The sequence below is a fragment of the Poecilia formosa genome, unplaced genomic scaffold (assembly GCF_000485575.1).
Source record: "Poecilia formosa unplaced genomic scaffold, Poecilia_formosa-5.1.2 Scaffold764, whole genome shotgun sequence".
In the NCBI taxonomy this organism is placed as follows: domain Eukaryota; kingdom Metazoa; phylum Chordata; class Actinopteri; order Cyprinodontiformes; family Poeciliidae; genus Poecilia; species Poecilia formosa.
The window spans coordinates 34,067-56,234 of NW_006800703.1; the positions used below are offsets into that span (position 1 = coordinate 34,067).

Here is a 22,168-nt window from a genome sequence, read left to right on the forward strand (position 1 = left end):
ACGTTCACCACCAGTAATCTTCACTCATCACCTGCTGCGTCGCCTAATCATCATGTTTCACATCATGTGTTGATTTTTCGCTGTTCAGTGTCGGATTCTCTGTTTTTATGCCATAATTCACATCTAGTTCGTTGCTCCGTTTTATGTCCCGCTTCTCCTGTTTCAGAGTTTTGCGCAATGTGTCCGCCAGCGCCCCCTGCCATCCTCTGAACGCCCCCTGGGGGGCGGTACCATCCACATTGAGAACCGCTACTCTAAATGGAGCCCAGTTTGAATAGGATCTTTATTGTTCCACATAGACAAACAATATCAGACACTAAATGACAGACACGAGAAAATAAACAGGAGGAAAATCTTGGAGGTCAGAGGTCATCATCAGGATCCAGTCAGTCTTTTTAGACTCAAACTGCTGCAGCTTCAACCTCTGAGGATCAGCAAGACACAGAGACCGTTCTCTACTTTACAGAGATCATCAGTACAACCTGCAGAGAGAAGAAGGATGGAGAGAGCAGATCAGTTAGTGTTTCCAGCCTCTCTCCAGCAGCAGTCAGTCATCTACTAGATGGTTTCCAGGTTTCTCAGAGCTGTGACAAAGATGAACCTGATCAGTTGTTTCCTGTTGAACTGAGAGAACAAGCAGATCTGAGACCAGATCTGCTGCTGCCACAGTTTGATGAATGAGGACCACTGTCTCTAGACATGTTGGACGGCTGGACACTGGCGTCCAGCTGGACTTGACGGGAGACATGGACACAGCAACAAGACTCATTTTCACACCAACACAAACAGGAACACAGCAAGCTGCTGCTCCTCTGATTGGCTGATTGCTGTCTCTGTGTCCAATCAGGAAGCCTGAACCATTCTCCTCCCACTGAGAAGCTGCAGCTTTACTGGGAACACTGGAGTTTTGCTTTGATGCTAACTTGGTTTAGTTCAATATGCTGATAGCAGCTGGACTCACTACAAACATTTACTTACAACAAATCATCTACAAGATCCTTCAGCTGCTGAACATCTGAATCCTTCAGGTCGTTTTCTTCCAGGTTCAGTTCTGTCAGATGGAGGCTGTTGGACTTCAGAGCTGAGGCCAGATAATCACAGCTGATCTTTGACAAACTGCAGCTCTTCAACCTGAATAAAGAACAAAAGATGAGCTGAAGCCAACAGGATGCAGGTGAACCAGTCCAACAGAACCAGTTAAAGATTCTCATGAATATTAAAGCCAACAAGCTGCTGCTTCAATAAAGACCTGCTGACTTCAGAACCAGAACCAGAACCTGGTACTGGGTCATGTTGTGTTGGNTGGAGATGGACGTGGATGCGGCTGATTATAAAGCTTTATAAAAATAAAACGCAGACAATATGAAACTGCACAAAACAAGCAAGAACAGAAATAAACAAAACCGGAGGTGATAAAGATACATTTAGGAGTATGGAGAGCAAATCAAGAGCTAAAAAAAACAAACACAGAAAAATGATTCTGCTTTACAGCAAATAATACAAGAGAGCGCTGGAGTTAAACAGAAAAAAAAAAAAAGACGTCCCAGCAGAGTTTAGCAATTAGGAGCACCTCGTTAAAGAAGCTCTAGTGACTAATGGACATAATATGCAGCCGCATACACACATTCACCACAGGGAATACAAGATGGCCAAATGCCTACATTTAACGACTTCAGCAGTGAGATCTTTTGACTTTCTTTCATTTTCTTCTTCTTCTCACCCTGGCATTATATCCGCTGAAATTTAAAATGCATTAAAGCTCTGCCTGTTACACAGAAGGCTTTAAATGTTTTTAGCTCTAAACATTTCCTCATATTCACCTTAGTGGGACCAAGTGATGTGCTTGGGAGTCAAATAATGAATTAATGATCAAAAACATGTTAACAGATGTGAATCTCTACTGCTTACCAAACAGCTCACCAACGTCCAAGAAAAGAACATTTTCTGTTCAGGGTTAGGCTTCAGTTTTAAATGCAAATAAATGACCTCTGATGTGCATCAGTTGTTCTTTGCAGTACATTGAGTCTTGATTAGATTATTTGTATGAACAGGTCCACGTAATGCGTCTAGTATGAGTAAATATTGCTCTAAAGCAAAACAAAAGAATGTTCTCTGCTACTTTCTGAATCAAATCAGAGCTCCATCTTGGTCATGTTTGTTGCGTTCGCCGTCCAATTTTGTCCGTTTTATCTTTTTGAACACTGAGTCCACCGGGAGCGTGCCTTTTGTTGTTACAATCAATTCACTTGGACACACAATGGCATGTCGTATCTATATTTATCTGCACTTTTATCCCTCGAGTAACAGAAAGAGAGGGCTAAGCTCAGTTGTTTGGAGTCAAGCAATTGGAAAAAAAATAACCTCGTGACTGACAGGTCATGACCCGCAGTTTCAGTTATAGGTTGGACAGCTTGTATGTTTTATTACTTTTCCTTTTTTTCTGCTTTGTCTTTGTTTGAACCGTAGAAATGAGAAACATAACGTACTGGAGTTATACAGAGTGAATGTGGATGTTTCTTTGTCTAGAGCACTGCTGAGCAAAATATTCACATCGTACAAAAGTGAAAGTAGTACATTTAATTTAGGTTGGCTAAATTCAGTACTGTTATTGTTTATTTGTACGTAAACAATAACAAAACGCTCCACAATCATCAAGCTTCCGCCGCAATTCTGTCTGAATATTCACAACATAATAATAATTTTCATAAATATGTCAAAAAAATATATATTTACAATAAAATGAATCAAAACTGGTACACTGCTGACCTCACCCTCAGATGGAACACAGTTTTTTCCCCACTACAACTTTTTAATTCAAATGTTACGGCAAAACAAACTGCAAACATTTTAACAAGCCTAAAGAAATACCAGGAACCGTATGGTGCAGCTTTGGTTTCCTTTCTGATCGAAATATCTGCAAATTTGACCCAAAATGGCTCGTGAGGCTAACGATTCACACTCATGAAAATAAATCCTCTGACGTAAATGTTCACAAATCTGAGTGAAGGAACTATGCTGGGGTAGCGGGATTGGAATAATCTCAAGCAGCGGCTCTTATTGCGCTCCTGTTGAGAACGTGCCATAATTTGCGTCACATCATTTCGGGTTTGATTTTGAAGTTTTGATTGAGTCCCTCTTTCATCTGCCGACGCAATTACAGTTTTAATAAGAGAGAAAAATAGAGCCAACATTGTTCCTTGCATTTAAAAAACAAATAAATAAATAAACGGGAACTGCCTGCCACAATTTGACTGACGAAGAAAAACTCAATTTTCACTCCCACTTTTTATGTTAACATACAGTAGTTGTTTATATTCTCCCTTCTTTACCTCACAGACTAAAATGAATGCAAGTACTCACAAGACTCCCCGAGAGAAATCCCTACATCCTGATTTTTCTGCAGTCTATAAAGATTTATATGTCATATAAACTGTCAAATTTTCATCCATAATTAGCGTTTTGCCTTTTACTTGATTGTGTTTTTAAAACATGCGGATATAATGCAGCAGTCACCTCGTACAGTGATGGATGACGATGTTATAATGTAAGGAGATGAATCAATACACATAAAAAGCATTAGATAAAAACATGTCTGGGGGGAGAATAACCTAAGAGGAACAATTTAAAAATACGTGTTTAGCTCCAACTTGAACAGGTCGCAAACAATTCCCCACGTGTCTAAAATTACTTATTTTTGGTTTGGTTCGTGATTGTTTTCCCTGCTTCCTCGTTTAGCAGAACAGTAAATAGATTTGATGGCAACATAAGCCGCATCTGCATCAGTGAACTCTTAGCTTCACACATTTTTCTTCATCTTGCCCCTCCGCTCGAGCTTTGCCGTGTTGTATTCTCAGAAATGCTTTTTTGCCCGCTGATTAAACGTGAAATTACTTTGGTTAATTAGTTCTAAGATTAAAAATGATTTAAAATCTTGAATTGATCTCTCCGAGACTATCTGATAAACAGAAATAAGACAGCCCGGAAGTGTTAAAGGATTAATTAGAGTTAACGTGTGTTCGAGAGAGTTCCTCGAGAAATGAAGAGAGCAAGAGTGGTAATACCCTTGCGAGCCCTTCGTATTTACTGCACCGTTAAGCAGCGTTCATTTATCTTATGAAAAACTCACTACACACACCCACAGACACACATATATATAATGTACAAATGGCCCCGTGAGGCATTTCTCCCCAGACAGCTCCTCTAATTAGCTGCTTCTGAATGAATAGGGTTAAGCCAGCTACTTTTCATAGTATGTGCAATTCTTACTAATGAAACGCATTTAATTGTGGACCACCACACGCAGAAACTTTAACAAAATGAAAACATTTATATGTTAAAAGCGAAGGCGAGTTTATCTCGTGTAAAGGCCGTTTCCTCTGGACAAAACCTCCAGTCGTCTGAAGGTTCGCTATGCTGACGCTGCCTGGGCACCTAACCCGACTGCTCCACCGTCTGCTCCGCTGGCCTTCAGGAATCATTCCACCGATATACATTCAAGTGGATGCAAATGAGACATCAACGCAACACAGAGAGCCAATTCTTCATGGCAGAGATGTGGCATCACCCAGGTACCCCAGATTTCTCAGCTGCACAGCTGTGATGAAAATCTCCCGTTCCACCGCCAAGTTTATTGCTGACACATTGAAACCCTGGCGCCTTGTCGTACACCTCTGGATGTTTGTAAGTCGGCGTGGATCGCAAGCACTGCATTTCATCCAAACTGGATGACTTGGAAGGTGTTGGCATTTACTCGTATTCGATGCAAACTTTCAAAAGTTTGCATTGAAACTTTTGAAAGGTAAATGCAAAAGGTTCTTCATTGGCTTGTGATCTAGTGACTGTGGAAGCCAATGGAGTACGGTGAACTCCTTGTCATGCAAAAAAAAAAAAAGTTTGGGATGATGTGATGTTTGTAGCACGATGTGTTATTCTGCTGGCAGTAGCCATCAAAAGATACAGTAGGAACACTGGGGTCATGAATGGATGAACATGGGCAACGACATCACTCGTATTCAGCTGTGTTTAAACAATTCCCAATCGGTGCTAAGGTCCCTGAACTGTCCCAGGAAAATATTCCACACACTGTTATTTTTATATAATCTCAAGCTATTTTTTTTCTGACATCAACAAGGCATTTGATTTGTATCCACAAAAATACTACTTACTAGATCTTTTCACTTTCTCCTGCTCCAGGGATAGTTGTGGGAGATGATCGCAGTGAATAGGCGTTTTGTAAAAACATACTAAAAAATGGCCATACGACACTAACCCCAATGTCGTGTTCAATCACCTGAAACCCAAATGTTCTCCTTAATGATCCTCAGTTTGAATTTCATGAAGTTGTCATCACCATGTGTAAATGCCTAAGTGCCGAAATGCATTAGGCTTCTGCTATTGTCTGCTTCACCATGTGAATTAAGAAACAATTGAATAGATGACTGGTGAGTGTACGTTTAGTGCTGTATTACTAATAAAAAAAAAAGTCGAATTATTAGGAACTGGGTAGGTTTTTGCAATTTCCATCCTTTTGAAGAGTTTTAGGAGCACTATGGTGCATCCCAGCAGTCTATATAGGTGACGAACATTGTACACTCTGGACAGGTTAACAATCTAGAAAACGTTGAATTCACGCACTCGTATCAAATTGCACTTTGGAATGATTAACCCCAAATAAAGGTCAGCTTTTTAGGAGGTTTTTACTGAAATCTTCTTAGTTGGCTCCACAAAGCAAAAGCAGTCGATGTTGTAAAAAGTGTATCAGTTAGGAGAAAGGTACCGGCGAATTTACAACACAGTATGAGCTCCATTGAATAAAGGCATCATAAAATGGAGAATTGGGACCAAGTGAGGATTTTTCTTAGGATTTCCCCCTGAAATTGATGAAAAGAAAACTGGTCGAGGATGCTCTGTTCCAGAAATACAACACTGATAGTAACTTGGGATTTGAAGCCTGCTTCTGAACTTTACTAGCTTTAACTTTCTATAGATTGAGGAAATTGAAACAATTAATTTTTTTTTCTATTCAAACTGTGTGTGATTTTAATAAAATACATATTATCATACTGTTTGTATTAAAAATCTGTCTTCAGATTCTGTTACCAAATGATCTTGGGTGCTATTTTTTATATTTATTTTTTGGTTTGTAGTTAATTAGAGAGAGACCGTAATTAACTTTTCAAACATATAAACAAACCTTAACGAGCACACAATTACAAATCTTTCCCTCCTAATGAGCACAAATCATCATCATTTCCTTCCGTCGTTCTTCACTCGCCCTCCTCGTAGCATGAATAAGTCATGAAAATCCTTTTTGGCCATGCATGCTCCCTGTGCTCCGATCCAGGTGGGTTTGTGGCAGAATATGTGAACCTCTTAAAATATTCAATAGTCTTGTGCTCAACAGCTGTTAACCTCAGTGGGGTTCTTTTGTGTGTGTGCGTGTGTGTGTGTATGCAGAGCTCAACCTGATTTGAACTCCGATTACCTGCTGGGATGCAACACATATTTTAGATTCTCCCTGATAGAGTCTGACAGTTCATAATGACGACAACGGTGATGCGATGATAGAATTGAAAAGAATGATGAAATGAGTTAATGTAGCTCGTTCTTGATTTCTCTCGGCTGATTAAAAACAATGCAACAACCTGTCAGAGTTTGTTCTTATTCAAATCTCTCAATAGAAATCGACCCTGACTTTATTTTCATTGCTAAAAACAAAAAAATTCTCTCTCTCAAAATGTTCTGATTTTGCTGAGCTTCAACAGAATGTGTGTATTTACTTTTGTAAATGCAAAGGTTATTGATTGAAGTGTTTTCTCTTAAATATGTTTTTTTTAGGTCTCAGTAATTAGTTTTTGTGTTGTAAAAGCAAAAATATGTGAAAAATGTTTAAAGCAGGAGAGAGATGACGTTCCATTTTTAGCACAACACTTGAATTAATTTACTTACATGCACTTATTTTATTTATGACATCTAAGATCTAACATTTTATTCGGTATTTTCTTGCAAACAAAAAAGCATTAACACAAACTAAGTGCAATAAGTTTGGATGAACAGAGAAAGGGCCATCCACCATGAACATCCAGATAAATTCAGGAGCACAAAACGGAGTAAGTTATTCACTTCCTAATTTTTGATCCTTAATAATTTATACCCAGTGGGAGAAAAGCGCACTGGCTATCTGGTGGGTGTTTTATTCATGTGCCTTCACAAAAGTTGGTCGAAACAAGTTTTGTCCCAGCTTCAAATGAAAATCAAAACTTTCTCCTTGTCCCAGTCTCTTGAGCGGTGAGCTCCTTTCCCAAGCTGAAATTGCATGAAAATCTCATTTGTTCCAAAGTTAAGCTCTAAAAGCAGGACAGGCAGCTGGAGAGTGGCAAAAAACTTGCAGTAAAAGATGGCAAGAACAAGAGGGAAGAATTAATTCAAAGGATTGTTGCAGAAAGAGGGACAGCTGAATTGAATTGGGCGGCAGGAACACGTTTGTGTTTTGGACATGTCCTACGCAAAGTAAAAAAAAAAAAAGTTTAATTCCCAAGATTTGTAGAGGCTGGCGCAGATTGTGTCATCATGGTTGTAGTAGCATCATAAACAAAGAGTGAGCGGTGTGTGTTCACTTCTCCCTGCTGCAGCGAAATCCCCATTTATAGAAAACAGCGTTAACAAGCAGAATGACATAAAGCAATAATAAAATAATAAAATCCATCATTTTGTAAAAAGCAATCATTCTTTCAATCGGATTGGTGAGAGAAATTCAATTGCATGTGGTAAAACATGATTATTTCTGCAGCTTAAAGGTTCATAGTGGCCATAATTGTGACTTCAGAAAATAACTTTTCTTCTTTCTGTGTTTCAAGAAAACAGTTTTAAAAAGACGGTTGCCTCTATGTGACACTACAGCAACAAAAAACAGAGGTCCAATTTCAAGTTTCGTTTGAAGCAACTGTTACTGATCCTTGATTGTGCTATAAAATGGCACTACGTGGCTGAAAAACACATAAAAATGCCCCTTTAAGATTGTGTCCAAACTGAGTGATTGACTTCATTAAATCAAGACTAAACAGGGACACCACATTCATGTAATTGTAACCTGTGTTTGAGCGAGTTTGTTACCAGGAGGTGCACAGTTGTTAGCATGGCGAGGAGAGTAGAAGGTCTGCAACACACAGCACCCAACAAGAGCAGCAAAGAACAGGTGGGCCCGGCCTTGAAAGGTCACAGCAGTCCCACACAGACGGACACAGGACGTTGCCCCAGGGTGGCCATGGGCCCCACACAGAGAGAGGTCATCAGGGAAGCACAGGAGCAGGAGCCTCCTGGTCAAAGAGACACTCAGCACCCAGAACCAGCCACACTGCCGTCTCCCAGCACACAGGCCAAACCTGCAGCAAGCAGGGGAGCTCCTTCCCTCAAAACACCCAACACCAACAAAAGACCAAGTTAGAGAAGAGACACCACCATCCCACCTGGTGGACGCCATGGAAGTCATAATGGACGCCGCCATCTATGAATCCTTTTTAAAGCTGTTCAGCATATTCATAACACGAATGAAGCTAAGAGAAAGACAGCAGAACTTGTAGCAATGGGCTTTTGTAGAGCATTGACTGCAACTTCAGTGGAGAAGCCTCTTTGTAGTAAGAGTCAAGAATGGTGAGATTGTGATGTGGGTTCAGTGACGCAGACTTCTGTCATAAGTTCAGAATTTTCATGATTACAATTTACAGGCATTCTTTACGTTTAGATTTATTGTTTGGCTTCTGCTAGTGGAGAATCACGACGCACATCAACGACAGAAAAGTCAGGTGAAATGCAACATGACTGTTTGGACTGCAAGCGCTTTGTTTGCTATCTGATTTAGTACCACATATGGAAGTGGCACAAATCAGATTTTTTATTTTTTATTTTTTTTAAGGCGGGGTGGAAAGATTGGAAATGAGTCAGTCAGACTGCCATGAAAAAGTCGGATATTGTTCTCATTCGTCTCCTGAGTGAACGTAAACTTTCACAGGCCAGGAAATGGCAGCAACCCTTTCCATCAGTAGCAGTCAAAGCAAAAATTAAAAAGTTAAAAGCGAAGTCTTAACCGTGAAAGACTGGTGGAGGATCTAGGTTTATGTTGCTACCACCCTAAGTGAAGGAGTAAGTAAGTGAATAAGCAAGGGTAAAAAAAAAAAAATATCTAAAGTTTAGTGTTGAAGAACTCCAGGAAATATTTCTCTGTGAGATTTTGCTTCTGCAGTAAAACATTGATTTATTGTAGGGCTTTTCACCTACCTTCAGAAGACACGCCAATAAAAATGGATGGAGCAGTGTGTGCTGGCCTGTTGGAGGCTTTGAACGGCAGCTTCTCTGACTCACGAAGCCAGAACTGTTTTGTAAGGTTGACTAAAGTCAGATAATTTATTTGCAAGAAGTTTCTACAAAGTTTCAGTCTCCCCCACACATGACCTTCCTCGGCCTTCCTTGGTCAAGAGGAAAGATACACCCTGAGAAAGTCACCAGTCGATCACGGGGCAAACACAAAGACGCACAGACAATGTATACACAACTATGCATTAATAGGCATCTCTTATAAAGTCCATGCAGAAATAACATGGGAGATTCACCCAGATAGGACTGCACGCCTGAAATTAAATACTAAGACTTTCCTACTGCTCTATAGCTGCATAAACATAGCTAAAATTGGGTTATTTTTCCTAAATTAATTTTTACCTCTGGAATTGTCATTATGGTTTTTTCCTTTTTTTTTAATTCTCACAGACCCTGCAAGCCAAGATAATTTAATTTTTATGCCTGATATGAAACATTTTTTACAGAACAAGTACAGCTGGGCTATGTAACCACGTTAGTTTTTTTTTGTTGTTGTTTGTTTGTTTTAAATGTAATTTCATGGTAATTACCTTTATTCACTGAGCATCCCATGTTTGGAGCCCTCTAGGTGAGGTTATTCAGCAAATTTGGAAACCTCATTTTCTAACTTTCACCAAAACACACAGACTAATTTTATGTCTTGTAAATTCACATGTTATATTTTTGATTTTATTTAATTTAAATGCTGGAGAATGCTGTCCCTTTTCCCCCGATACACAACTTCTATGCATTTTCATAACCAAGTTCCATTATTTTCCACATTTGGTCTGCTTTTGTATTTCAGCTTTAAAGCCGACTTTAAAAAGCTCTCTTAATGTAATGCTTATGTTTTGAAAGTGTTAACACTGAATGGATGGATAATAAGTCATAATTCATAATTCATAATAACACATTATACAACAGCAAAAAAAATGCATGTTGAAAGTCTTAGCTATGACCTTTCACATACTTAAACATCCATATCTGATAAGCGGCTTCTGATATGGATGAAGTGGGCAGATGCCCAGGGCGGCTCTTCATGTGCTGCTACACTAGTAAACAATTCTGCAGTTAAATCTGCTGCCTATTTTTTTAATCAAAAAGTAATTATTTTCACAAAGGCTAGAACTGTTTCTAGCACTTGTGAAAATGTATTTGTGTTACTTGAAGTGCAATAGAATAAACTNCATTCCAGGTTCTGATCAAAGTGTTGAAGCATCAATCATTGATTATTGATTTGTTCTTGTCAGATTCCAGGAATTCACTTTTCTAGACTGGGTTGAATGACCTTTGACCTGCTTGACATGAAGGGGATTTCTACACACTGGGGGTCCGAATGCTGTCCTGTTCTGACCTCAGGTCAGCAGGTCCAATTCAGTTACACAGAGGAACTAAATTAAACTCTAGATCCAAGTCCAGGAATAAACTCAGAAAATATTTATTAGAACAGAAGATATGAACTTTGATTTATGATCAATTATATATAATTATTCACAGAAATATCAATTATATAATTACATACAGAAATCTCTCCAGTCTGCAGCCTTCAGTCTGTAGAAAACCACAGAGCTCCTTCACTCCACAACCTTCCAGGTTGGTGTAGCTCAGTTCCAGTTCTGTCAGATGGGTCGGGTTGGACTTCAGAGCTGAGAACAGGGACATCCAGCTGGTCTCTGACAACCTGCAGCTCTTCAATCTGAATAAAGAATAAAAGATGAGCTGAAGCCAACAGGATGCAGTTAAAACTGAAATATGAACAAATAAATAAAAATGTAGAAAATTAATTTCCCTGAATGTAAAATAAACATGATGAACTGATTCTAACATCTGATCCAGTCAAACTGGTTTAAAGAGTCCAAACCAGCAGAACCAGAACATTTTATCAAAAAGAAACTCAAAGGTTTCTATGAGCAGCAGCCTGGATGAGATGAGCTATTTCTACTGGTTCCTGATCATCAGCTGGAGACCCGACTTGGTAACCGGATCAGCACCACTCAGTTTATTCATTAATGGCCATGGGTTCTTCTTAAAGCTGCTGAAAGCCAATGGAGGCCATTATTTCCTAAGGAGAAAACACCTGATGAAGCTTCATCACAGAGACGAGGCTCCAACCGACTGACAGCTGTCAGACTGAAGAGGACGGTTCCTCTCTGACCCGGCCCAACAGAACCACAGCTTCCGGACAAAGTGAAGAACCTGCTGCTGCAAACCTCACTGTCATTCAGTTCATCTAGATTTGCTTTTCTACAATCAGTCACTTATTAGATGTTTCATTAATGATGATTTGAACTGGTCAGTGTTTGTGGCTCAACTGGAGGAAAACATTTCATTCTGGATGTAAAAATGAGAATCAGAAATAAAACAATCTGAATCTTTACCAACCAAACTGAAACATCTCCATCGTTAATCAACATTTGAATTATTTTACTCATTTTTGTTCATCAGTTAAAAATATTTTAAAGTGAAAAACTGAAAAACAAAGTTCAATAATCTCAAAATCTGAAATAAGAAAATAATTCATTTATAAGGTAAAATGGTTTGAGATTTTATTGTAACCTTTAAAGAAGTTGTTTTAAAAGAAAATATATTAAAATAAATTTATTAATCAAACTAAGGATTAATGTATCAATGAATAATTTTATTGTATAAATAGTGAAAACAAACCTCAGTTTCTTCACTTTACTGACTGAACTCTCCAGGATCTCAGACACATTCTTCATATCAGAGTCTCTACCTTCATCTATGACAATTCGACTTATTTCCAGTTCAGTCAGCTCTGGGTTGGACTTCAAAGCTGAGACCACAACTTCACATTCAGCCTTATCAAGCCAACAGCCACCAAGTCTGTGATGAGAGAAGAAATAAATTCAGTTCTAATGAAATCAATCTGGATCATAAACGGAATAAAATATGATAACAGTGATGTATTAGTGATCTGATCAACATGTGATCTTCAGTTTACTGAATTTGACCCGACAGAGAGTCTGTGCAGTTCCTGACTAAAGTCCAGGTTCTGGTTCTGGTTCTGGTCCAGGCTTCATGTCCTCAGACCTTCAGCTCAGTCAGATGTTGAAGATCTTCTATCATCTGTGAAGGAAAGTTCAGTTTTCTCTGAAGGATCAGAGCCTTAAAGGAGCTGCAGCAGCTGATGAAGAGGCTGACTGAGCTGAATGAAGGAAACTACTGGAGATGATGGAGAGGAGGAGGAACTGCTCACAGCTCTGACTCACACTGACTTGGACTAGACCGTTTGGCTCCTTGAGATCTTCCACCAAGCAGGAAGTGAGTTATAAATTAAGTGAGCAGAGCAGGAAGTCCAGCCTGCTGTGGACCTCTGGTATCTCTGGGTTTGTTTAGCCCATATCTGCTGCTGCAGCATCTAGAATCCTCCTCATCATTAATAATAGTTTATTCTATAGAAACATGGCTCCCAGCATCAGCTTTAAATGCTGCCACAGAGGAAACTGGGAGCAGACCAGACACATGATGCTCCCAGTTGTGTCTCTGTTCATCTGATGGATTTGATGCTTTAGCAAAGCTAAAAGCTGCAGATTGTTCTGGTCGTCCTGCAGAGCAGCAGCAGAACCGGTGCTGCTGCTCCTTCAGGTCTGGACCATCCTCTTGATCTGAGAGGAACTGAGACAAACTGGTTGGAAGAGGGACACATGTCTCTGCAAATATCCATCTACATTGACATTCAGATGATGGTCGAATCAACATTGATATAATGTCAATTATGGTTGAAACCCTAACGTTGATTCAACATACAAGTCACCGACCACTTTCAATGTTGTTTCAATATCAGCCTTCAACGTTGATTCAATGTTTCTGGCTGATATTGATTCAATGTCGTTTCAATCATTCTGTGCTATCTGGGTAGTGAGAGGAGGAAGAGGTGAGGATGATGATGGAATGAAGAAGATCAACACTGTTCACAAAGTTTATAATTAATGCAATGGTTTATTTCAATGGTTCAACTTTTCATTAAACTAAACAGTTATTTTATAGAAACAGTCAAAGATCCTAAAAGGTGAATTATGGAGCAGCAGCTCAATGAGTGAAGAGAGTTTAAAGTTTAAAAAGTCTCTCTGGCTGATTGGATCTTAGAGAAAATAGAAATTTTCTAGAGTTCTCAATGTTTTCTATTCATTTCAACCTGAAAACTGATGAAAAGTTAAATATTTTTAAATGATCAAAATGTCCCAAAACCAGAAGTTGCAGCTGTCCTGGATGAACTGAATGTTTAGATGTTTGAATGGCTGAAATCATCCAGAGGATGAAAGAAGTAAAGTCCAAAACCATCCAGAATCAACTTGAAGAAAGAAGAAGAAACATGAGGACAATAGTGCTGAATCAGCATTCACACAACGAAAACATTTGGACTCACCGAGCCTTTCTGTAGTTCCTCACAGCTGGAACCAGTCTATGTCGTCCATCCCTTGATGTGTTGTACTTCTCCAGGTCCAACTCATTCAGAACCTCTGACATCTGCAGCATGAAGGCCAGAGCTGAACAGTCACTCACTGAGAGCTTCTTTCTTGAATCCAGCAGCTGTTGAATCTCCTGATAAAATGAGACATCGTTCATCTCCTCCAGACAGTAGAAGATGTTGATGCTTCTGTCAGGAGAGATTCTATCAGTGTTCATCTCCTTCAGGTTGGTGATGATTCTCTGGATGATATCTGGACTGTTCTCTGTCTGACCCAGCAAATCTTCTAAGAGTCTCTGGTTGGACTCCACAGTGACACCATGAAGGAAGCGGACAAACAGGTCCAGGTGGCCATTTTCACTGCTGAGGGATTTCTCCATGACTTTCTTCATGAAGTCATCTAGAGATGTTTCATTGTATTTTTCTACCAGAAACATTTTGATGACCTCTGACCTCCTGCTGGTGAAGCAGTGGAGCATGTAGACGGCAGCCAGAAACTCCTGGATGCTCAAATGAAGAAAGCAGTAGACTGGTTTCTGAAAGATCACACTCTCTCTTTTGCAGATCTCTGTACAAACTCCTGAGTACACCGAGGCCTCTGTGACATCCAGACCACACTGCTCCAGGTCTTCTTGGTAGAACATGATGTTTCCTTTCTCCAGATGTTCAAACGCCTGCCTCCCCAGCTTCAGAAGATCTTCCCTGTCAGCCTCCATCAGCTCCTGTGGACTTCTCTCATGTCCTCCATGGTACTTGTTCTTTTTTCTCTTTGTCAGGACCAGCAGGAAGTGTGAGTACATGTCAGTCATGGTCTTGGGCAGCTCTCCTCTCTGCTCTGAGGTCAACATAATCTCCAGAACTGTAGCAGTGATCCAGCAGAAGACTGGGATTCCACACATGATGTGGAGACTTTTTGATTTCTTGATGTGGGAGATGATTCTGCTGAACAGCTCTTCATCACTGAACCTCCTCCTGAAGTACTCCTCCTTCTGGGCGTTGGTAAAGCCTCGTATTTCTGTTACTCTGGAAACACATGAAGGAGGGATCTGATTGGCTGCTGCAGGTCTGGTAGTTATCCAGATGAGAGCCAAGGGAAGCAGGTTCCCCTTGATGAGGTTTGTCAGCAGAACGTCGACTGATGACTTCTGAGTGACGTCAGAAACCAGCTGACTGTTGTTGAAGTCCAGTGAAAGTCTGCTTTCATCCAGACCATCAAAGATGAAGAGCAGTTTGCATTTAGCCAGCTGCTCTGCTGGGAACTTCTGGAGTGTTGGATGGAAAACATGGAGCAACGTGAGAAGACTGTGCTGCTCATCTCTGATCAAGTTCAGCTCCCTGAACGAAAGTAGAACCACCACACTGACATCTTGGTTCTCCAAGCCCTCAGCCCAGTCCAGAGTGAACTTCTGCACTGAGAAGGTTTTTCCAACACCAGCGACACCACAGGTCAGAACCACTCTGATGACTCCATCTTGGTCAGGGAAGGCTTTAAAGATGTCATGGCACCTAATTGCAGAGTCATGATGCTTCTGGATCCTGGAAGCTCTCTCCAGCTGCTTCACCTCATGCTGGGTGTTAACATCTTCACTCTGTCCCTCTGTGATGTAGAGATCAGTGTAGATCCTGTTGAGGAGGGTTCTACTTCCTGTGTAATCACTTCCTGTTTCATCACCTCCTTCAGTCATCCATTCACATCTCATCCTCAGACTGATCTTATGTTCCTGTACGACCTTCTGCAGACCAACATCTCCTGAAACACAGAAGAAAAGAAGTAAAAATATTTTTGCTTTAGTGATAAAGTTGGAACAAAACTATCTGGAACATTAGGAGGTGTTATTGTACGGTTTCTGACTTCACAGGATGTGATGCTAAACAATCAGATCCATCCTTAGCGACATTATTCTGTTATCAGATATTAAATGCAGCCCCTTACTCATTTTCCAGATTGGATGCTGCAATCTGAAGCCAACTTCTGCTTCATTTGGGTTTTCCAGCTCTTATTTAAAGCAGAACCTTACAGGCCTGGTGTAATAACCAATAAAAATAGAACAAGAGTCTTTTTCAGCAAAGTTACATAAACCAACTGGACAATTTGATAACCCATAATATTTTTGCCACGTCTCTCTTATTTCTTGCTTTATTATTATAATAATATTAAACCCTCCATTTATAATAAAGAATAGATTATCATTAATCAATATTGATGATGTTGAACAGAAATATCAACCAATACCTGATTGGTGCTCTGCTACATTTTTAAACCCAAATAAAACAACATGACATTGAGGACTTTATTGATCTATTTATAGTCCATTTATCACTTGTCATATACGTTTTATGGGTATTTTTCTGAATAGGCTCAAATTAAATGGGGACTATGTTAACCTGAGTTACCAACACATTTACATCGGCTGGAAAAACACAGATTTAGTTTAAATGATCAATTACAAAGAGACTGTTAAAACCTTGAATCTCCAAATCTCAACTAAAGACATGGATCTGGTTCAACAGAGACGATGAGAGGAAACTCTGAGATGTTCAGTCTCACCTGGAGCACAGCTGCTCCTCTCCCTCCATCCAGGAATATCTTCCCTCCATCCATCCATCCATCCATTGTCTATCACTTCTTATCTCTGCAGGGTCATGGAGGGACTGGTGCCGATGTTCAGCAGTAATCAGGTGAGAGCTGGGGTTCACCCTGGACAAGTAAAGACTTTTCTTCATCACTGAAATATTTCACTAACAACAGGCTGGAGCTGAAGATGTTTATGAAGATCCACCACAAATTAGAGACTAGAAACTGGGTCAAAACAGAACCTCAGATCATTGATGATCTCTGGTTTGAAGTTCTTCATTTCATTATATCTGGTATCATGATTGATCTTCCTTCCTTTGTCCATCTGAATTTGTTCTGGGACAATTATCATTATTCTGTCTGATCCGTCAGAGGCTGAAAGAAACCAGAAACTGACTCTAATCTGGATCCCAGTGGAGAAAGTTGGATCCTTCAGTAACACCAGTAAACACGACTCAGCCCTAGTTTGCATTGATCTGAGCTCTTTATAAAGAGCCTTATACTGTGGCAGAGCATAATGTGGACATGCTAGCAGAGCTAACAACAAGTTATCTAAAGTTCACGTCTTTTATTAGTCGTATAAATTTGGGTTGACTAAATCTGACCTCATGATAATCTTTTGGACTTTGGTTCTGTTCACTTTGTAGTTTTTTTTGTCCTGATTTATTGTTTGCAGTTGTAGTCTTTGTTACAGTCCATCTTTATTGAGCCCAGTTCCAGTTTTATTCAGGTGGTCTGGTTCCTTTTATGGACCTGGTTCTGATTTCCATCTGGTTCTGCTCATCTCGCCTCGTTCTGGGTTTCTTTGTCACCAAAAGCATTAAAATCAGGTTCTGTTCAGCCCGCCTGGTTTGTCTGGATAGAAGCTAAAATAAAGCTGATCTGATCTGATTGGTGTTGAAAATCAAATAGATTATTAAAATAACTGATCTCTACAGTCTAATATTAATAATCTTGACATTTTCACATCTGGATGTACTAATGAATTTAAAGAAGAGATCTGAGTTTAGAACCGGTACTGAGGACAACAAAGTCGACCCAAATGTCTGAATCAATATAAATAAATTGTTTTATCCACCTGTTGGACTGAGGTTTAACTGTTAATAAAACATTAACATGAAGACATTTTTGGCACTAATGGCTGATATTTAACAGTCATTTAACAGGTATGAAGATGGAGAGAGGAGAGGAAGATATGAAGCAAATGGTCTGAGACAGGAATCAAACACTCAACCTTCACATCAAGGTTTAACTCGACCAAAACTTTAACCTCTAAAACATTTATTATGTATTAAACAAAGAGTCACTGAATAAACTAGAGGCATAGAGAGCCTGAGGGATTTCACTTCAATAATTATCTATATTTACTGAAGTCCAAGCAGGTCATGGTAACCACAATGCATTCAGTGATTTTCTAATAACCAATAATTTCTTGATATATTGATCAGTTCTGATGAATCTAAAGCAGCTCTTTGTTTCTGAGTTTCTTGGTAAATCAGTTTTCTTTGGTGGATGGTTGATGTGGATCAAAGTGACATTTATTTAGTGAATTCAGCCTCACAGTCAGTCTGGGACATAATTATGTTTTTAGGATTTCATATTTTAGGAGATTATTTCACTTGTTATGAAAGGAAATTTTTTTGTTTTTCCTCCACAGTTGGTTCTGATCTCTCAGCCCCGTTTAGGTCACGATTAAACTAAAATGGTTTAAATTATTTTTGTCTTCTTGAACCAGCAGACAAAGAGTGCTAGAAAAAATAAGGATAGAGTGGTTTCGAATTGTTCATCGGTTTTTCTACAATATTTTCTTGTTTTATTTTTCCACACTGCAGCTTCTGTATTTTCTGAAAGTTCAATAAATGACTAAAACTGGACTAAATGTCTCATTCATAGAACATTGCAATATTCACATAATAATATGCATTTTACAAACTGACTCTTACAACAGCAATTATGTAAATTAAATTGTCTGATATGAAAACAAAATTAGCTTAGAGCGCTCTTGCATCTTGAAACTAAACCGGTTTGATTTAGAGTTAGAATATATATTTTACTTATCAAAGCATCAGTAATTTTATCAGCTTTGATTTAAGCTATATTTTACATAAATTGTATTAGAAATAAGGTGTTACAAACATTATTGTGACAGATTTTTGCACAAAGGCTGAAATACTTAGAAACTCCAGATTTAAATGACTGTGCATCACCTGAGCCAATGCTGGGTAACCAACCACAGCCAACATTCAGTGAATCTTTAAGATCATTCATCCTGCCTGATGTCACACTGAGCACTGAAGCAAAGAGAAAGTAAAAAAACAGGAGTGGTAAGAGATTTTTGAAGCTTTGAGTTTCTAACTAAAAACCTTCTGTTTTAGTCTGTCTGTTATTACTGTTTGAAAGAAATGTGTTTTTATGTTCATTTAGGTTTAAATTAGTTTCACGAGTCATCAATTTTAATAAATATCGTGGAACAGAAAATGGATGCATAATAAAGCCTCCTTTACATGTCTGCCTGTCCCCTGTGTATCCATGCCTAGAACCAGTCCTGCTCTGCAGAGTCACATGAACCAGTTAGAAACTGGTTTCTTACTCTGGTTCTGATGGTCCAGGTTCAGTTCTGAAGAATGGATTGTTTCGTTTGGACTGGTCACTCCTCATGGAGGGACAGCTGGATCCTGGAGGTTCTGCTCTCCCTCTGTGATTCTGACCTCTGAAACACAAATATGTTGTTATTCACATCAATCAGTGAGAAACTCTGAGATAAAAACCAGAGAAGAAGCTCTGAACACAAACTGCTGCAGGTCTGAAGCTCCAGAGTGAAACATTCAGACTGATCTGTTGGTCAAACTGAACCTTCATTCAACTTTATTTGTTCAGTTCATTTCAGCAGCAAGGCAGTTCAAGGCGCTTTGCATAATAAAGACAGAAAGCTATAAAGAAAACACCAGGCATTCAACAACTGAACAGACATTATATTTGATGAGAGCATCACCAAAATCATAACCATCAAATATGTTGGTCACTGTTTCACTTATAATCAAAGCCACTCCAATCAGATGGTTTTTAGTCTTGAGTTAAAGACATTCAAGTGTTTTGACTCATACAGTTTTCTGGAAGTTTATACAATTTAAACTTTGACAAACTCACCTGGTTCATCTTCTTGTAAAAATCAGTTTAGTGACGTGATTGAGACGAGAGACTAGTGATGGAAAAGTTACTACAGAGTAAAGAGTCAACTAGTTGCTGCAACATCCAGTTCAGAGACAATCTGAGTCGTTGCTCCTCACACTGTTGGTGGTTTTTGTTTTCATGCAACATTTTCATCATTTTTCATTCAAATTCATTTACTGACCAACATCCTTCATGTTTAACTTTAAATTAATATGGAAGAAAATTAAGTTACTTTTTATAAAGCACTGAAAATCAACCAGTTAATATCATCTATATCTCTATAGATTCACATGAACCAGATAGAAACTGGTTTCTTACTTTCTGTCTGAGGGTCCAGGTTCAGTACTGAAGGATGGATCTTCATTTTTGGACCGGTCACTCCTCACAGACGGACTGATGGATCCTGGAGGTTTTGCTCTGTCGTCCTTTAGATCCTGATCTTCCATCTTCTGGACTTCAGTCAGCCTGAGAAAGAAACCAGAACCAGTCAGTGCAGTGATCCAGGTCCAGTAAGTGTCCTGTGAAGCAGAAAGCTGGTTCCCATCAGGAGTTCAGAGGATCAGAGGAACCTGATTCCTGCTCAACCTCATAAACTAAACGTCTCTTAAATACAGATGGTTTGTCTGGAATTGTGACATCAAACTTCTCCGTCTTTCAGACAGAAACAAGAAGCTTCTGCCAAAAACAAAACAAGAAAACATGAACCAGTAGAAATCACCAAGTACTGGACTGGTTCTAGTCTGACTACAGAACAGGGATTTCAACAGGTAACTTCTCATTAGAAAGGACAGAAGTCACCTGTGTTCTACCACAAGGTTCAATCCTATCTAACATCTGTGTTCCTGCTAGGTCAGGCTACAACAAAGTAATCAGATTACTTACCATGACTGAACAATATACAGCTCTACATTATGATATCACCAGGTGACCTTTGACCCCATCAAATCACTGAACAGATGCCTAGAACAGATAAATGTGTGAATGTGCCAAAACTTTCTCCAGCTGAACAGAAACAAAACTGAAATTATCTTTGGGCCTAAAGAGGAGCAAATTAGAGTTATAGATCTAGAGTTATAAATCTAGAGTCAGTGCACATCTTCAGTTATTACAACTGAAAACCAGCGATCAGCCTGAAACCTGGGAGTAGTGATGGACTCTGACCTGAACCTTCAGAGCCACATTAAGACAGTTACAAAGCCGGCCTTCTGTCACCTGAAGAACATCTCCAGGATTAGAGTTCTGATGTCTCAGGATTAGAGAAACTCAACAATATGTTTATATTTAGTTGCATTGATTACTACAATAGTGTCTGCCTAGCAAGATTAAAAAATCAATTGTCGAGCACTAACCAGAACCAGAACCAGGCCCAGTTCTGGTTCAGGTTATGTCCAGCAGCTCAAAGACAGAAAACCCAGTCAGGACTGGAAACCAGTAGAAAGTGGAGTTAAAACTCACCTGATCAGATCTTTGCTTCTCCTTCTGTTCACACAAACCGAGTCGGAGCCAACTGGAGAACTAGACCTGATTCTCAGAACTGAACCGGATCCACCTGAGGCTCCGCCCCCTCTGACAGCAGAGGTGTGTTCACCTGTTGAAATGGCAAGAATCCTGTCTGATCACTGATACCAGGAAATAAATGTTTAAAATAATGCATTCACATTTCAGTTTAAAGGTTTTTAATGTTTAAAATATATTTAGTATTTTAATCAATATTTTATTAAATTAATGGAGATTTTTAGTTTTATCTATAAAGAACTTTAACAACCAACAAATTTCTGCACAGAAGCACAAGAGCAATAAAACTAATAGTTTCTGCTTGTTCTAATCCGAGCCACCAGAACCAAGAACCTTGAAATGTTCATGCTTCTCCACATGTTGACACGACCATCTGGTATGTTAATATTTATCAAATACAGATTTTATTAATTTATTTAATCTTGTTTAATGTTGATCTGAAGGAAACTTTGATTCTCACCTGAACCTCTTTCATTCCTGAACATAATGTTCTTTAAGCTTTGTCCTCTTTTAGCCTGGAGGCTTTAAGTTGTTTAACTGGTTTGTCTCAAACATTCCAATGAAAAAGTTTAAAACTTGCTGAGTTACAAACATGTTTTAATCACTGTAGGCATTTACTGTGAGATGTTTGAGTTTCTGCCAGCTGTGCAGGAATGTGTCCTCGTTACCTCAGTTTGGGTTGAGGTTCATCGGTCACACAGAAGGCCCAACTCTACAATATTTTAATTTAATGTAGCAATGTCTTTGCTGCATTTTCTAACAAACTCCTTCTGATAAATTTTAAAATTTGAAATTTTAGAGATTGACTTGGTCTCTATTGGTTCTGGTTCTGGTTCAGATCAGGACAGATTGTTCAGATTGAACCTGACAGCTCATGGTTTTCCAGTCTGTCGGCTCTGCAGCCTCCAGTTCTTAAGAAAACAAACTTCATGATAATAGAAAAAGTTTCATCTTGCAGTCTAACAGAGACATGTCTCTGTCACCAGTTTGAACATTTTTTGTAACCTGAGAAAAACAGGGAAAACGTCTTCATGTCTTCATTACTGCAGATTAGTAGAAAAATTAAGGGTGAAAAATAATAATGAAGCATAAGCAGGGGTGAAAGTAGTTTTAAATTCTTGGGGGTACTA

At 39.2% G+C, this 22,168-nt stretch overlaps 1 protein-coding gene and 1 long non-coding RNA gene across 7 annotated transcripts; one reads left to right on the top strand and one right to left on the bottom strand.

Moving 5' to 3' along the window:
* The first annotated feature begins 394 nt into the window (after positions 1 to 394).
* LOC107834783 (uncharacterized) lies at positions 395 to 9,423 on the top strand. Its single transcript, XR_001660606.1, has 3 exons — positions 395 to 475; positions 1,584 to 1,588; positions 9,411 to 9,423. It is a non-coding gene; the product is annotated as an uncharacterized LOC107834783 (long non-coding RNA).
* Positions 398 to 16,469, bottom strand: LOC103131456 (protein NLRC3-like). 6 transcript variants are annotated; one of them, XM_016666659.1, is made up of 7 exons: positions 16,326 to 16,469; positions 13,736 to 15,527; positions 12,013 to 12,192; positions 10,871 to 11,044; positions 982 to 1,131; positions 686 to 691; positions 402 to 482 (listed from the first exon to the last, which is right to left on the bottom strand). In XM_016666659.1, the coding sequence occupies exons 1-7, from the start codon at positions 16,381 to 16,383 to the stop codon at positions 473 to 475; spliced, it is 2,370 nt and encodes a 789-aa protein (XP_016522145.1). In that variant the 5' UTR covers positions 16,384 to 16,469; the 3' UTR covers positions 402 to 472. The 6 variants fall into 6 exon arrangements, with proteins under 6 accessions (XP_016522148.1, XP_016522145.1, XP_016522144.1 ...); XM_016666660.1 differs by having other exon boundaries at positions 413 to 482; positions 689 to 691; XM_016666662.1 differs by lacking the exon at positions 686 to 691 and having other exon boundaries at positions 398 to 482.
* Positions 16,470 to 22,168: the final 5,699 nt, after the last annotated feature.